A 19,082-nucleotide genomic window follows, 5' to 3' on the forward strand; every position below is an offset into this window, starting at 1 on the left:
TCTAAGAAATTAACTACTACAGTGCTGCTCTGATTTTAAATCATTACTGATTTTAAATCATCAGACAACATCCTGACCTTGACTCATTACTAATCTGATTAACTGCTCTTAAATACTGAAATGTCTGCATTTCACTTGTCTCCTCAGTATCTACCTTGGGTTCCTAAAGATTCACTTTCATATCTCTAACCATCCAATAGCCTAGTACTACCAAACAGGGATTTTCAAACTTCTTTTTCTAGTAAATACTCAAAATATAAAACTGATGGAAAACAAGAGCTGTTCTGGCTAAAAGAGTGGCCCTCCCCCTTTCCTTCCCAACCAAGCACTCCTTGTCCATCACTGAGGCACCTTTAAGGGATGTCTGACATGAATTAAAACCACTGTCCTAATACAAATCTCCCATCCCAATCAGACTGGTCTCCCTTACCAGCCCTCAAATCTATTATGCTAAATTCCACCTCTGGATCTTGTACATTCCTGCTTTCATTATCCCTGCAATAATCCAAATCAACCACATTAATAATAGCAACTATTATTGATTTTTTGCTATTAAGCACAGGGCTAATATACATATTCTCATTTAAATCTCACAATCATATGTGCTGGATACAACATCCATGTTACAGAGGAAAGAGATGTGCAGAAATGTTAAGTAATCTACTTCAAGTCATCAAACTAATAATGAATAGAAGAGCAAGATTAGAACCTTTAAGTTTAACATGGTATATATGTCTTGTTTTAAAATATATGTTTAGGTCAGAGATAATGTCTTCTACTTCTGTAATCCTAGAGTATCTGGACCTAAATGGTTAACTAAATATTACTGGAGTGTGGGGTGTGTGAGTATGTGTGTGGTTAAGTCTCCTTACTAGCAATTACGATAAAACTTTTTAAATGAAAACATTGAATACCTAAAATAAGAGCTTGCTATTATCATTTCAATGACACACTTAATGAAGAACAGTGATTCTAAAAATTTTTAAGTCACAGATAATTTAGTCTTGATAATTTAGTGAAAGTACATCTATAGAGATCCTTAGGTCAGCAATTCCAATCTATAGTCGAAGTAGGAAACTATGGTCCATGTTCTTATTTCACCTTTACCCAGCATGTACTCTTAAAAACATCATTTCTTAAAATAGACATTTATAGGGAAATCAGTTGTTATATGCTGAATTGTGCCACAACCAAATTCATATGTTGAAGTCCTAACCTTCCTGTACTCCAAAATGTGACTGTACTTGGAGACAGGGTCTTTACAGAGGTAATCAAATTAAAATGAGGTCATGAGGATGGGCCCTACTTCAATATGACCAGTGTCCTTATAAGAGGAGGAAATTTGGACACAGACACTTACAGAAGGAAGATGATGTGAAGACACAGGGAGAAGATGATCATCTACAAACCAAGGAGAGAGGCTTAGAACAGATCCTTCCCTCATGGCCCTCAGAAGAAACCAAACTTGCCAAAACCTTGATCTCACATTTTTAGCCTCCAGAACTGTGAGGAAATACACTTCCGTTATTTAAGCCACACAGTCTATAGAGTACTTTGGCGATGGCATCCCTAACAACTAATACATTAGTCTATGACTGTTGCTATATAATCAAACATGTTTAAAAATATTTTTCTAATCTTCTACACAACATGGTTATTATTACATCCCAACTTCCACTCCTTCCACTATCACTTTTGTCTTTAAAATGCTATATATTATTGACGTGAATCATTTAAAAATAAACAAGGAATCTAAATCTGTATACATCCTGTTTTAGTTTAAAGGGCTGTTTGCAAGTAAATGAAAGCTGATGTGTAATGTCTAATTTGACAAAAAAAAAAGTATACATACTTTTTTAATTAATGAGAAATAGAAGTTCAACTCTCTTTATTTTTAGAGAAATAAACATTAAATGTTAAAGAACCAAAAACTTCAGAGTGTATCAAATATAAAGAACTTCAAGGATACTTTAGGTAAAATTAAGTGCTTTAAGACGAATATGGGCTTCTGCTTCAGGCAAAGATGGAATAACAGGGAGAAAATTTATCCTCTAGCATGAAACTAAAAGATCAGACAAAATATATGAAACAATGGCTTTCAAGATACTGGATATTAGGCAACAAAGGACAATGATCCCTAAGGGCTGGGGAACAAATGATGTGAGCCCTGTGAATGCTCCAGCTTACTGCCATGGGAGAGTTTCCAAGCTGTAGAGTAACGAGAAACCCAGGAGGAGCCTGGTAGACTCTCTGAGGTGAAGAAATGGAGCTGAGAATCCAGAGAGACAAAGGACACTAGAGTTCACAAGGCAGAGGACTTGGGAGGAGAGAACTGTACAGGGAGAGAACTCTGGAGATGGGCAGAAGGTCCCCCTGAGTATTCAGCAGAGTACTGATAGCACATACAAGTTGAGGAACTATAGAGGTCATAGAAAGAACCATTTGAGAGGATTCCAGGGAAGAGTACCCAAAGCCTATGTGGGGCAGGGAAAAGCACCTGTTCCTGCAACACAGACCTGGAACAATTCACAGGGAATTGGCTAGAGAATGCGAAACTGCCTTGCCACAGTAGTAGGGAGAAATGGAAATACATTATTCTAAGGTTCTTATACAATACAGGAGGTGGGTGTATTACTTGAAGGGAGACTGTAATAACTTAAATGTGCATACTATAAACCCTAAAGTAGCCATTATAATAACAAAGAGTATAACTAAAAAGCCAACAAAGGAAACAGAAAATGGAATTATAAAAAATACTCAATCCAAAAGAAGGCAGAGAGGGCTTCCCTGGTGGCGCAGTGGTTGAGAATCTGCCTGCCAATGCAGGGGACACGGGTTCGGGCCCTGGTCTGGGAAGATTCCACATGCCGTGGAGCAACTGGGCCCGTGAGCCACAACTACTGAGCCTGCGTGGTGCAACAAGAGAGGCCGCGATAGTGAGAGGCCCACGCACTGCGATGAAGAGTGGCCCCCACTCACCGCAATTAGAGAAAGCCCTCGCACAGAAACGAAAGACCCAACACAGCCAAAAATAAATAAATAAATAAATTAATTAAAAAAAAAAAAAAGAAGGCAGAAAAAGGGAACAAAGAACAGAAAAGACAAAAAGAATATGTAAGAAGGGGTGAGCTCACATCCTTCTACTCCACCATCTTGCCAGCAAGTCAACAAAAAGAACATGAACTCAGATCAAAGACATTTAATAAGACCAAGAAAAGAAACCATGTTAGGCAACCTAGTTATACTGGGTAGGAACTTAGCATGATTTAGTAATACTGTTATGAGTAGTTCATTTTTGCCCATTATAACAAATTAAGAGAAAAACTGAAGAACAGATATTGACAACACCAGTAATATTTAGCAGTAACAAATGAAAAGTAACTTCAAAATTCACATTATAAGTTAACTAAAGATCATCTCTCTTAAAAAAAAAAAAAACTCACTAAAATTACTTTTACATGCATATGTAATTCCATTATTGACTTCTTCTATGAGAAAAACGCCAGAGGAAGGGAGGGTGACAGAGGGAAGGAGAGAAAGAGAGGTGAAGAGGGAGAGGAAGAGGAAGAGCGAGAGACAAAAAGATCAACTGACTCCAGATCTGGAGGATTTAACATAAACATATGTTTGTCTCTAAGACCCATCATAGGGTACATGTATTAGACATAATCATGTGAAATGCCCCATATTATCAAGATGATATTATATTTTTTAATGGAATAAAGAGTTCAAAAACCATTTTAAAATCTTCAGTGATATCTGGTATGGGTGATCAGATTAATTAGGATATTATTAAAGTATACAAGTTATGTGGACACTGAAATCTGTTACATTAGAGGTGTACAGCGAAAGTGACTATAACTACCTTCATCACTTAAAGACATTACCCTTAAGATCAAGAGGTTTTAAATCCATTCATTCTCCAAGTAAAAATAGTGGTAATAGCCTAATTAACCTTTATCCCTTTGAAGTTCATCCTTGGAGACAGCATCAGCACAGGCATCAAAGTACTTCTGTAGAGTATCGACTTGTCTGCATAGGATATCTCTAAAGGTTTCCATTTCAGCCAATTTCTCACGTAAACTGTGGCCCTTCTGCAAAACACAATACGGGGGGATGTAATCCAAGTTAACAAAACTAGAATTTATTTATATTTAGTCCCATCGTATTTCATCACCTTTTAAGGTCTCTATCTTACTACTGAGGGCATGGAGTAGGGAGAGTTGTCAAGTTCAATGTATTATTTCCAGGGACGGACTTGAAACTGAGTAATTAATGGCTTGATAGTGATAAGCCTGAAGGAAATGAGAGCAATAAGCCTGACAACTTGCTACTACAACATTTAATATTTTCAAATTAAACACTGTGATGATAAATTGTGAAAGACTTTGGGCAAAAATATTACTGGGTGTCCTTTGAAAGGAATAGTAAGTATCATCCACGGAGAGGGTGTCTGATCATATATAAGTCTTTGATTTCATTGCATTTGAGCTATTTTACAACTCTTTAAGTCATAGAAAACTGAGAGTAATGTAAATGATTCTTGTCCATAGAAAAGCAAATGAACTTTGTCCAGTGGAGGTACACTGGTTACTAATGTGTGACTATTGATTAGTTTTGCATACATTAGCAAAATCATTTCAGCATTCTTCACATTCTTCTTTGAACTATATTTTTTCTTTAACATCTTATTTCATTAAGGAATGAAACAAAATCTCTGACGTGTGTTCATTTTATTTTTATGAGTCATGATTTTACCTCTTAAAAAACTATTCTGTAACAACTTCAAATAAATTACATTGTAGGAAAATTCTTTCAAAAAACTTATTCTATCAAATAAGTTCTGTTCACAACATTCAGTACTAAAGCATTCATAACCACAAACCTTGAATGAAGAGGTGGATGTTGCAGAATAGCCACTTGCTCCAGACACCAGTGACACCATTGAGCCATGTCGACGCAAGCTGGATTCAGACCCATATCCAGACTCAGTCTAAAAAGGAAAGTAAACTACATGAAAAAAATTAAATAAAAAATACTTAATCATCACAAGAAAAAAACTTTTTAACTCTGTGAGGTGATGGATGTTAACTAAACTTACTGTGGTAATCCTTTAACAATATGTACATATATCCAATCATTATGTTGTAAACCTTAAACTAATACAATGTGATATATCAATTATATCTCAATAAAACTGGAAAAATACTTAAGAGAAAACAAAAGTTTCCCTATAAATTAATAAGGTTATTGCAAAAAAAATTTTTGTTAAGTAAGGTTACTGTAACAATAATTAGCAGTTTGAGTTCACTCAAGAAATATAGGCAACAGAAGCAAGAAAAACTACAATCCTGCAGCCTGTGGACCAAAAACCACAGTTACAGAAAGAGAAGATGAAAAGGCAGAGGGCTATGTACCAGATGAAGGAACAAGAAAAAACCCCAGAAAAACAACTAAATGAAGTGGAGATAGGCAACCTTCCAGAAAAAGAATTCAGAATAATGATAGTGAAGATGATCCAGGACCTCGGAATAAGAATGGAGGCAAAGATTGAGAAGATGCAAGAAATGATTAACAAAGACCTAGAAGAATTAAAGAACAAACAAACAGAGATGACCAATACAATAACTGAAATGAAAACTACACTAGAAGGAATCAATAGCAGAATAACTGAGGCAGAAGAACGGATAAGTGACCTGGAAGACAGAATGGTGGAATTCACTGCTGCGGAACAGACTAAAGAAAAAAGAATGAAAAGAAATGAAGACAGCCTAAGAGACCTCTGGGACAACATTAAACGAAACAACATTCGCATTATAGGGGTCCCAGAAGGAGAAGAGAGAGAGAAAGGACCAGAGAAAATATTTGAAGAGATTATAGTCGAAAACTTCCCTAACATGGGAAAGGAAATAGCCACCCAAGTCCAGGAAGCGCAGAGAGTCCCATACAGAATAAACCCAAGGAGAAACACGCCGAGACACATAGTAATCAAAGTGGCAAAAATTAAAGACAAAGAAAAATTATTGAAAGCAGCAAGGGAAAAATGACAAATAATATACAAGGGAACTCCCATAAGGTTAACAGCTGATTTCTCAGCAGAAACTCTGCAAGCCAGAAGGGAGTGGCATGATATACTTAAAGTGATGAAAGGGAAGAACCTACAACCAAGATTACTCTACCCGGCAAGGATCTCATTTAGATTTGATGGAGAAATCAAAAGCTTTACAGACAAGCAAAAGCTAAGAGAATTCAGCACCACCAAACCAGCTTTACAACAAATGCTAAAGGAACTTCTCTAAGTGGGAAACACAAGAGAAGAAAAGGACCTACAAAAACAAACCCAAAACAATTAAGAAAATGGTCATAGGAACATACATATCGATAATTACCTTAAACGTGAATGGATTAAATGCCCCAACCAAAAGACATAGACTGGCTGAATGGATACAAAAACAAGATCCATATATATGCTGTCTACAAGAGACCCACTTTAGACCTAGGGACACATACAGACTGAAAGTGAGGGGATGGAAAAAGATATTCCATGCAAATGGAAATCAAAAGAAAGCTGGAGTAGCTATACTCATATCAGATAAAATAGACTTTAAAATAAAGAATGTTACAAGCGACAAGGAAGGACAATACATAATGATCCAGGGATCAATCCAAGGAGAAGATATAACAATTATAAATATATATGCACCCAACATAGGAGCACCTCAATACATAAGGCAACTGCTAACAGCTATAAAAGAGGAAATCGACAGTAACACAATAATAGTGGGGGACTTTAACACTTCACTTACACCAATGGACAGATCATCCAAAATGAAAATGAATAAGGAAACAGAAGCTTTAAATGACACAATAGACCAGATAGATTTAATTGATATATATAGGACATTCCATCCAAAAACAGCAGATTACACGTTCTTCTCAAGTGCGCACGGAACATTCTCCAGGATAGATCACATCTTGGGTCACAAATCAAGCCTCAGTAAATTTAAGAAAATTGAAATCATATCAAGCATCTTTTCTGACCACAACGCTATGAGATTAGAAATGAATTACAGGGAAAAAAACGTAAAAAAGATAAACACATGGAGGCTAAACAATACGTTACTAAATAACCAAGAGATCACTGAAGAAATCAGAGAGGAAATCAAAAAATACCTAGAGACAAATGACAATGAAAACACAACGACCCAAAACCTATGGGATGCAGCAAAAGCGGTTCTAAGAGGGAAGTTTATAGCTATACAAGCCTACCTCAAGAAACAAGAAAAATCTCAAGTAAACAATCTAACCTTATACCTAAAGAAACTAGAGAAAGAAGAACAAACAAAACCCAAAGTTAGCAGAAGGAAAGAAACCATGAAGATCAGAGCAGAAATAAATGAAATAGAAACAAAACAATAGCAAAGATCAATAAAACTAAAAGTTGGTTCTTTGAGAAGATAAACAAAATTGATAAGCCATTAGCCAGACTCATCAAGAAAAAGAGGGAGAGGACTCAAATCAATAAAATCAGAAATGAAAAAGGAGAAGTTACAACAGACACCGCAGAAATACAAAGCATCCTAAGAGACTACTACAAGCAACTTTATGCCAATAAAATGGACAACCTGGAAGAAATGGACAAATTCTTAGAAAGGTATAACCTTCCAAGACCGAATCAGGAAGAAATAGAAAATATGAACAGACCAATCACAAGTAATGAAATTGAAACTGTGATTAAAAATCTTCCAACAAACAAAAGTCCAGGACCAGATGGCTTCACAGGTGAATTCTATCAAACATTTAGAGAAGAGCTAACACCCATCCTTCTCAAACTCTTCCAAAAAATTGCAGAGGAAGGAACACTCCCAAACTCATTCTATGAGGCCACCATCACCCTGATACCAAAACCAGAGAAAGATACTACAAAAAAAGAAAATTACAGACCAATATCACTGATGAATATAGATGCAAAAATACTCAACAAAATACTAGCAAACAGAATCCAACAACATATTAAAAGGATCATACACCACGATCAAGTGGGATTTATCCCAGGGATGCAAGGATTCTTCAATATACGCAAATCAATCAATGTGATACACCATATTAACAAATTGAAGAATAAAAACCATATGATCATCTCAATAGATGCAGAAAAAGCTTTTGACAAAATTCAACACCCATTTCTGATAAAAACTCTCCAGAAAGTGGGCATAGAGGGAACCTACCTCAACATAATAAAGGCCATATATGACAAACCCACAGCAAACATCATTCTCAATGGTGAAAAACTGAAAGCATTTCCTCTAAGATCAGGAACGAGACAAGGATGTCCACTCTCACCACTATTATTCAACATAGTTCTGGAAGTCCTAGCCACGGCAATCAGAGAAGAAAAAGAAATAAAAGGAATACAAATTGGAAAAGAAGAAGTAAAACTGTCACTGTTTGCGGATGACATGATACTATACATAGAGAATCCTAAAACTGCCACCAGAAAACTGCTAGAGCTAATTAATGAATATGGTAAAGTTGCAGGATACAAAATTAATCCACAGAAATCCCTTGCATTCCTATACACTAATGATGAAAAATCTGAAAGAGAAATTATGGAAACACTCCCATTTACCATTGCAACAAAAAGAATAAAATACCTAGGAATAAACCTACCTAGGGAGACAAAAGACCTGTATGCAGAAAACTATAAGACACTGATGAAAGAAATTAAAGATGATACCAACAGATGGAGAGATATACCATGTTCTTGGATTGGAAGAATCAACATTGTGAAAATGAGTATACTACCCAAAGCAATCTACAGATTCAATGCAATCCCTATTAAATTACCAATGGCATTTTTTACAGAGCTAGAACAAATCATCTTAAAATTTGTATGGAGACACAAAAGACCCCGAATAGCCAAAGCAGTCTTGAGGGAAAAAAATGGAGCTGGAGGAATCAGACTCCCTGACTTCAGACTATACTACAAAGCTACAGTAATCAAGACAATATGGTACTGGCACAAAAACAGAAACATAGATCAATGGAACAAGATAGAAAGCCCAGAGATTAACCCACACACCTATGGTCAACTAATCTATGACAAAGGAGGCAAAGATATACAATGGAGAAAAGACAGTCTCTTCAATAAGTGGTGCTGGGAAAACTGGACAGCTACATGTAAAAGAATGAAATTAGAATACTACCTAACACCATACACAAAAATAAACTCAAAATGGATTAGAGACCTAAATATAAGACTGGACACTATAAAACTCTTAGAGGAAAACATAGGAAGAACACTCTTTGACATAAATCACAGCAAGATCTTTTTTGATCCACCTCCTAGAGTAATGGAAATAAAAACAAAAATAAACAAGTGGGACCTAATGAAACTTCAAAGCTTTTGCACAGCAAAGGAAACCATAAACAAGACGAAAAGACAGCCCTCAGAATGGGAGAAAATATTTGCAAATGAATCAACGGACAAAGGATTAATCTCCAAAATATATAAACAGCTCATTCAGCTCAATATTAAAGAAACAAACACCCCAATCCAAAAATGGGCAGAAGACCTAAATAGACATTTCTCCAAAGAAGACATACAGACGGCCACGAAGCACATGAAAAGATGCTCAACATCACTAATTATTAGAGAAATGCAAATCAAAACTACAATGAGGTATCACCTCACTCCTGTTAGAATGGGCATCATCAGAAAATCTACAAACAACAAATGCTGGAGAGGGTGTGGAGAAAAGGGAACCCTCTTGCACTGTTGGTAGGAATGTAAATTGATACAGCCACTATGGAGAACAATATGGAGGTTCCTTAAAAAACTAAAAATAGAATTACCATATGACCCAGCAATCCCACTACTGGGCATATACCCAGAGAAAACCGTAATTCAAAAAGACACATGCACCCGAATGTTCATTGCAGCACTATTTACAATAGCCAGGTCATGGAAGCAACCTAAATGCCCATCAACAGACGAATGGATAAAGAAGTTGTGGTACATATATACAATGGAATATTACTCAGCCATAAAAAGGAACGAAATTGAGTCATTTCTTGAGACGTGGATGGATCTAGAGACTGTCATACAGAGTGAAGTAAGTCAGAAAGAGAAAAACAAATATCGTATATTAATGCATGTATGTGGAACCTAGAAAAATGGTACAGATGAGCCAGTTTGCAGGGCAGAAGTTGAGACACAGATGTAGAGAATGGACATATGGACACCAAGGGGGGAAAACTGCGGTGAGGTGGGGATGGTGGTGTGCTGAATTGGGCGATTGGGATTGACATGTATACACTGATGTGTATAAAATTGATGCCTAATAAGAACCTGCAGTATAAAAAAACAAACAAAACAACTAATACTAAACTTTCATTGGGTTATTTGTAAGGAAATATGTTAATATAAATGTTTCAGACATTACATGAAATTTCTAAAAATCTTATATTTGTATTTGTATGGAAATATGTATGGAAATATGTTAATATAAATGTTTCAGACATTACATGAAATTTCTAAAAATCTTATATGTTCTGGTATAATGTTATAAGTAAAAAAAAAAAAGAAATATAGGCAATCCACTGGCATAAGCAATGCTTTCAATTCCTAATTGCCACTTAATTTAGAAATTTACTGAATACCAACTACATGCTGGGCTAGTTGGCTAAAAGAGTTTAATAATAGGAAAACTACGTAGAGTAGGTAAATTCATAGAGACAGAAAGTGGAACAGTGGTTATCAGGGGGCTAGGAAGAGGGGAGAATGAGGAGTTAGAATTTACTAGGTACAGAGCTGGAGTTGGAGAAGATGAAAAAGTTCTGGAGATGGATGGTGATGGTGGTGATGGTTGAACAACAGTGTGAATGTACTTAATGTCACAGAATTGTACAATTAAAAATAGCTGAAATGACAGATCGTCATGCATATTTTACCACAATAAAAAATTTTGGTAGAACAAGGACCAAAAAAAAAAGAAAAAAAAGGAAAACTTCTTTATAGATGAATTATTTATCCTGACACAGCTCAAATATCAGTCTCAATGAAGCCTTTCTCATTATTCCAGATAGTCTGTCTCTGTATTCTCAACCATTCTTAACATATCATGATTATGGCATTTGCCACTCAATTTTAATAGTTTACATTTTGTAACTACTAGTGGACTTGTACCTTCTGTAAGAAGACTGTATTTCTTCCATTTTTGTAGCCACCTTGACAGTTCATGGCACAAAGAAAATCCCCAATTTTGCCAGTCTATTCTGTAATCACATCACAGAAGATAACTGAACTCTTTTTGGGGTTTAGTTAGACTCAGAACTGTGATCTAATTTTGATGGAGTTGGCACTCTTTTAAAGTATCAATTTTGCATCCCATCCTCCTTAGGAAAATGCAGTACTAAAAACATGGACAAAAGAATTAAACATTTGAAAAAAACAACTTCCAAGTACCTAAAACCTGCTCAAGTATTTTGGGATCTCTGATTTCTTCCTACTGTTATTCTTTTAGAAGTACTGTGCATAATTTTAATCCTAGACACCAAACTTAAGAGGTAAAATAATATCTAATCATTTTTGGCATCACACCTAGTGCAGCTTCTTAAAATTCAAGCTTCCAGCACATACCAGTCGCTAAAGATTCAAAGTAAAATTGTCATACTTTAATAACGCCTGTTCATAAAACACTCTACCTATAAAAGGTACTGCAATATGTTCTTAACTCTGAATTTACTAACAAATTACATATAAACTCATGACTAGATGGAATCAAAGGTACAATAAATTGTACCTCAATAAATTAGCTAAAGAAAAAAAGGTAAGCTTGTTTCAGTATCACAGAATCCCACAAAAAGAAAATTCTAATTACAGAAATCATGTAATTCATAAAAAAAATAAGACTTCTTATCAAATAATGTCCTGGAACAAAGGTACTGAGCTAGGTTCCTTAACTAAAATGGATCTAGTTTCTCTTTCTCGTTTGACAATAATGCTAACTTTCTAAGTATAGTGTTTCTACATTTTAATTGTTGTATTGGTTTGGTAAAGTTTTTCGTTAGATTTAAATATAGAAGACTGGAATTAAAAATAAGAAAAATCTATCTGTGATGGACCAAAAATATAAGGTACGCACTTCAGAAATCACTTAGACACCTATGTGTCATTCACTTCTCAACAGAAGTTAATCTGAACCGTCCATTTAAATACAAAACTACCCCATAATTTACAATCAAAATTTTATTTAAAAACAAATTTTGGATATTTATTTGAAAAATATTTAAAACCAAACAATTTCAAATCCAAATCCAAATGAATCTACCCTCTCCATTTACTTGCTTTATATCAATGAGTCCTAAACAGAGTAAGTCAAAACTTTAAAATCTTGAAAAAAAATATAAACACTACAAAGCTTTACTAAATGTTTTCTCACTATGAAACATACTTCTTACATCCTTGCCTGTTTTTTCAGGTTCCACTATTTCAAAACAGTAATATCTCCTTACAACAAAGACATGATAGAACAAAAAACTCTACTATAGCAATACTGTTGCTGTACATTTTAAGTAATGAATAGTAAATGAATGTTGAGGCTGAGTTTAGAGTAATTGTATTTCTACCTTTAATAAAGTTTCACTTAAATAAACTGCATTATAAATTATATACATCATTCCAAGGAAAAAGAAAATAAAGTATACTCATGAAGACCAATTCCATTTTATTCAATTTAAATAATGGGGATTCATTTGTCACTCTATGTCAGTAACTGCACTGGGATAACTTTTAAAATAAATAATTTAAGGGTTTAACAAATACACACATGCACATACAAATGAATCCTCACTGTTTAAAAACTGGTCATTCTGGAAATGTCTGTGATTGTGCCAATGATGCTATCATTGCATAAAAGATTCCTAATGGTACTACCACAATATTTAGAGTAATTTTATGATACAGCCACAAAATGGAGCTATCTAATTTTGGGGAGTCGCAGAATAAAACTTTTAAAACTGTCTCACTACTTTAAAGGAATAGCTATAAACTGTATAATTAAGCTTGACTGCCTTTCTTAGTCACATGACATGGCTCTGATTTAGTACTGGATTTCTCTCAAATATCTAATCTATCATCAAAGATATCAATATTTGAAAAACACTTCGTCACAGGGGCTAAAATGATTCTAAAAGGTAAGTTATAAAACTATTCTGAAAAGTAGCAAAGTTGTTGACATCTATTTGGCTTTCCAAGATGTCCACTTTAAAGGCAACAATACTCATCCTGAATTTAACAAGGTCTGCTTTTCGAAGGTGGGGGTGAGGGAAATTTCCAAGGATGGAAATGGGAAGAAATTACTTTATGGTCACAACTGATATATACTGTTAAATGTTCCTAAAAATCTTGACATGCCTTCAAAATCTCATTGGTATGATTTTAGGGATAATACTTTAAAGGCATGCTGGCTTTTTCTTAATCCCATTCTTCCACAAGAAAAAAGTAGAGCTTACTTACAACCTCTAATCACCAATACAGTATTTTTGAAAACACCAATTTCCAACTAAAATTAATAATGTGGAATTCAAATACAGTTACTATAGGAATATTTCCTCCTTTCAACATATACACTTTAAGATCCCTCACACAAATTGCTTTGCAAAAAAACCCTTCTTTCCCAAATTTGTGTGTTTGTAAGCAGTATTCCTCAACATGTTTTGCATGAACATACAATGACATTTTGGTTCAATGAAACACTTATTGAACATGTCCCGTATAGAACAAGGCTGGGTTCCTTTAAATATTACAGTAATGAGACCACACCTTTGTTATAACATTCCTCCTTATTTTGGGGGTGGGGAGTGTAATCTTTTGGCCACTGGAGGGGGCCAGTAGCACTTTCCAAGCAGTATACTTGGAAAGCTGATACAAAGGTTACTATTGGTCAAAGTACAATAGTAACCTTCAGACTAAATCCCTTGCATGTATGTACCTGTACTTTCTGTATCTTGATTTTCTGAGAACACCTAAAATCATGATAAATTAAGTCATACAGTTCAAAGTTATGAATTTAATAAAGGACCAGAAATGCCTAAGAACTGATTTGAAAAGAAAACTCCCTTAAAGTCACAGCTAAATTTTATAGTTTGGCTTATTCATGTAGGAGATAAACACATATTTTCATTTTGCACGGTCTGTTCATCAGCCCATCTATACTCCAAAAAACAGTGGTATAAAATAAAGGAAATAGGTTGGCTTATTTGTTTTTTTCATAGCACCTGCCTTTTGAAAAGCTTATTCATTTTCCTAATAACACTCTCCAGCAAGAAGCACAGCAAAGTAACTGAGAAAGAAATTAACTTCCTCATGGTGTCAAAAATTACCTATTTTGTGGCATAGTCTCCCTATTGTTTCTTCCCATTTTAATTAGGGGAAGAGAGAAAATAGAAGATTAAATGTTAACATTAGAACAATGGAGCATTTTCCAGAACTTGAAATTCTGAAACCCATAATAAAACCAAATGCGTTTGCTATGTTGCCAGCATCCACACATCTACTTTCAATATTAATATTTTAAAGCAAACCACATGAGAAGCAAGACACTATAACCAGGAAAACAATTTAATCAATAGAATTATGGTTTACAGTATCATAATAAGTTACAATGGCAACAATTTTATTTATGATTGTAGGTAAACATATATTATTTGCTATAATAAAATTTGGCATGACAATTTCACACTTATAAATATTAAAATCTCATCTATTTAGCCTTTCAAATACATACGGATCCCCCTAGAGAAGCGGTAGCCTCTGAAGTATAAAGAGCACAATGATAACAGAGAGAAGACCTGCTCGACTGTCACTGTCACCACTAGACAACAAGTCAGTCATTACCTTCCTGGACTTAATTTTCTTTTCTTTTTTTTTAAATTAATTAATTTATTTTGGCTGCGCAGGGTCTTTGTTGCGGCACGTGGGCTTCTCTAGCTGCGGTGTGCAGGCTTAGTTGAGGTATGTGGGATCTTAGTTCCCCAAGCAGGGATCGAACCCGGGCCCCCTGCACTGGGAGCACAGAGTCTTAACCACTGAACCACCAGGGAAGTCCCCTGGACTTAATTTTCTTATCTTTAAAATGACATGGCTAGTCTAGAATTGTAATTCTCTATACTAAACCTAAATACCAAAACTTAGGCTAAAAATGTATATATCCAGTGGAGGCCAAATATAAGAAAGCCGTTTGTTGAACCAGCTGGGAAGATTAAAACATAACACAATTGGACTTCCCTGGTGGCGCAGTGGTTAAGAATCTGCCTGCCAACGCAGGGGACACAGGTTCGAGCCCTAGTCCAGGAAGATCCCACATGCCGCGGAGCGACTAAGCCCATGCTCCACAACTACTGTGCCTGCGCTCTAGAGCCTGAGAGCCACAACTACTGAGCCCACGTGCCATAACTACTAAAGCCCGTGTGCCTAGAGCCTGTGCTCTGCAACAAGAGAAGCCACCGCAACGAGAAGCCCGTGCACTGCAACGAAGAGTAGCCCCTGCTCGCTGCAACTAGAGAAGAGCCTGCACGCAGCAATGAAGACCCAATGCAGCCAAAAATAAATAAATAAATAAATATTTATTTGTTTATTTTAAAAAAACAACACACAATTTATTCAGAAAAGCAACACTAATAATGTATCAGATGAGGAAAGGTTCAACCTACAATGATTTCCAGAAATTGCAGTACCTCATGAATCAAAGAAATTTTAAAATATATTTAAGAAAATTAAAAAAGATTTTATCCATTTCTAACTGCTTAGAACCCAGCAGCAATACAGTTAACTTCACTGAGTAGAACATTTGCTTACCCTCAAGATACTTTTCTCAAATCATACTGGAATGTTTCCTAGTCATTCTTGTATCATAATTTAAAAACCAATATCAAATAAAATACCTCATTTGAAGGTCATTTATGGACCTTAGTTGCGGACCTTAGTTGGTTATTCATTTTGCATTTTCTTCTAATAAGCATGAGATAAGCTTTCCTTTACAGAAATATCTAAATAAGCAGTGTTGTAGTGATATGAGGCTGGAAGAGTTAACCAAGGCCTTATTGCACACCCTAGTTAAGTGTTAAAAGAATGCTGGGGGGGTAAAAGAAAATAAGACACTGCCAATGGAAATCCAAAGTACTAAAAAAATGCCAAATACAAGATGATACTGTAGAAGTAGAGAGTTAACAATAGCTGTCTCCACTCTCCTTGATTTCAGAGCTTCCTCTTTCTTAACAGTTTTAATTTAGGGTTTTGGACTCCCTGACACATTGTTTTATCTATAGGAGAAATTAAAGTAGACTTATCAGGAAGCTACCAGTACAGCCTCTGCACCAAAAGCCTCTGCACCAAAAGCCTCTGCACCAAAAGAACCCAATCCGTGATACAAAAGATGATTCTAAATAAACTAACTCTGACACTCTGAAACCCAGTCTTATCTTTTTTTTTTTATCCTTCCCCCTTTGAGGGAGTCTAAAAGTCCAATTGTCGTTTCTTAATGACATTGAAATGGAGGTAAGAAATAACTAGATAAATCAAATGAGGCTGTATAAAGGAAGACTGTTAAGCAATTTTTCCACCCTAGCTTTAGAAGGCGAATACTAAAGGATAAGGGAGATCTTTCTTGTTTTGCTTTGAGAGGAGGGCTGATGAAAGAGTTGAGCAATTTTACATGGATATTTTATATATAAATTCCAGACAGCCACCCTGGATAAATTATAACACCAATACCAATAGTAAAAGCTAATACTTAGGATACTTACTTTGTACCAGGCATGATGCTAGTGCTTTAAGTGCATTATCTCACTTAATTCTTTCAATAGTCTAAGTAAAATGGGCACTAATATTATACCCAGTTATAGGTGATTTTACATAGTGAGTCATGCAAATGATAAGTAAGGGAGCCAGGATTTAATTCCAGATTCAAGGGCCCATGATGTTAATCATTACTATGTTGCCTCAACATCCAGAGACTTTGCTTCTACTTCTCTCAAATCTGTCCCTTTCTCTATTTTCCCACTGCCATTTTCTAGTTATGGTCACCTAGTGTCTCATTTGGATAAATCCTCCAGATTTCTAACTACTTTTAGTCTTGTTCCTCTTGAAATCCTTTCTAGTGTAGCCAGAGTGGTCCTTTAAAAACAGACATCTGATTCTTCACTTTCTGTTTTAAATCCTATTTGGCTCCATATTTCTCCTTGGATCAAGTCCATACACTGCTTATAGGTCCCTGTTAGAGGCAGAAGTACAATTAAACTAAACTACTATCAGCCTCCATATTCACTTATTATCCATTATTTAAAATGTTTTGTATCAGTACTGCTGTAATGAAGTCTTTTGTTCTAGCATCTGTTTGTTGTAAGGAAATATCTGTCTTGAAATAGTAGAACTTGAAGAAATAGACAAGGATAAAAGAAATGTGCTTTATAGTGAAGAAGTCTTTAATAATACTTTGTAATATTTATATTACATCATAAGTGCTTAATACATGTTAGCTACCATTCCTTCTTCACCTTCCCACAAAGGCAGGATATTCCTTTATATCTCTACTCCAGAAACACTTACATAGAGGAAAATAAATGTAAAAAGAAGCTAGCAGCAGATGTAACAAAATACCAACACTGCTCATTAACTTTCTTAATTTATGATTTGCCCTAGAGAAAAGGGCCAATGTAAATATATTTTCTTTTAGAAGGAAGTTTCATAGGCACAAAATAAAAAGGTCATAATTCCATTCTTTTTATCTAATTGCAAAGAGACGACAGTGGCAAAACAATTAATACTACTTTTTGAGGCTCCCTTAAATGTCCCAATAAGAGAAAAAACAGGTTTAATATGTATAAGTAGTACTCGCAGGATTGCTGAAACGTTAAGATTGTATTTGGCCAGGGGACCTGAACCATTAATTCTTTCCTGCCAGGATCCTAAAAGAAATATATGCACATAAAACAATGGTCAGTAAATGAACATTCTTAATTATTCTGGGGCTTTGGTCCCAAACTTAAATTTTCTACAAAAGACACGAATTCCTTTCTTAGGGGGTAAGGGAGGAATGGAGATCTATATCAAACATGAAAAGATACCCATAACTTACTGTTGAGTGAAGGAAAAGCTACAAAGCAGTATGGTATCTTTTATGTAAAACTGTAAGGCATACATGTAAAGAAATATTTGGAAGGAATCTTTACCAAGGATGAACAGTGGTCATTTCTATGTGGCCTAAATTTTCACTTTCTTTTTTATAGTTTTCAGTATTGTCTATATTGTTTGAATTTTTTTACAGTAATCATATATCACCTCTACAAAAATAAAAACAAAAAAATAAAGTCACAGAATACATGTTAAATCTATCTCACTTAGAAAGGGCTAAAAACTTAATAATGCCAGTAAAGATGCAGTGAAAGGAAGATCTGCACATTCTGCAGATGGAATGTAGATCAGCACAATCTTTCTAGAAAATAATCTGGCAACATATATCAAAAATGCCTGTATCCTTAAGCCTAGCAATTCTACTTCTGAGAATCTATTATGAGGACACAGTTAAACTACAGGAAAATACTTTATGTAGGAAGGCATTAAATACTAACTGCAAAAAAAAAAACAACTGAAACAATCTAAAGGTCTTATAATAAGCAAATGAGTACCAAAATGATAATACAATGAAATATTAATAAAGCTGTGTTATATGGACAAAATGATGTTAGATTTAAAAAAAAACAGGATATAAACTTGTTATTTCCATAATATTTTAGGGGCAAAATGTTCAGAGAATAAGAAGGAAATACACCAAAATGAAGAATAATTGTCTTGGTTATAAGATTGATGGTAGTTTTGTATTTTTTTTCCTTATAATTAACAAAAATTACTTTAAAAAACCAGTGCAAAAGCCAATGAAATCTAATCAATAAAACTACTTGCAGGAATGGTTTTAAAAGACTTGCTAAGAATTTTTAGATCTAACTGTATGGGGAAGATTATTCTTTTAAGGAGGCAGACATGATTTATTTTTTAGTATTCAACTACACATCCATGAGAAAAA

The 19,082-nt window shown here is 35.0% G+C and overlaps 1 protein-coding gene across 3 annotated transcripts in view; it reads right to left on the reverse strand.

Annotated features, from left to right (window-relative positions):
- CERT1 (ceramide transporter 1) overlaps nucleotides 1-19,082 on the reverse strand; it is a gene marked incomplete at its 5' end in the record, with an annotated part of 133,222 nt that overhangs the window by 67,564 nt on the left and 46,576 nt on the right. For all 3 annotated transcript variants that reach the window (XM_082377324.1, XM_082377323.1, XM_082377322.1), the window contains 2 exons: nucleotides 3,956-4,094; nucleotides 4,886-4,993. In XM_082377324.1, coding sequence (XP_082233450.1) covers nucleotides 3,956-4,094; nucleotides 4,886-4,993 — 247 coding nt within the window. The remainder of the gene's footprint in view (nucleotides 1-3,955; nucleotides 4,095-4,885; nucleotides 4,994-19,082) is intronic.

Source organism: Balaenoptera borealis (assembly GCF_965194805.1).
Source record: "Balaenoptera borealis genome assembly, chromosome: 2".
In the NCBI taxonomy this organism is placed as follows: domain Eukaryota; kingdom Metazoa; phylum Chordata; class Mammalia; order Artiodactyla; family Balaenopteridae; genus Balaenoptera; species Balaenoptera borealis.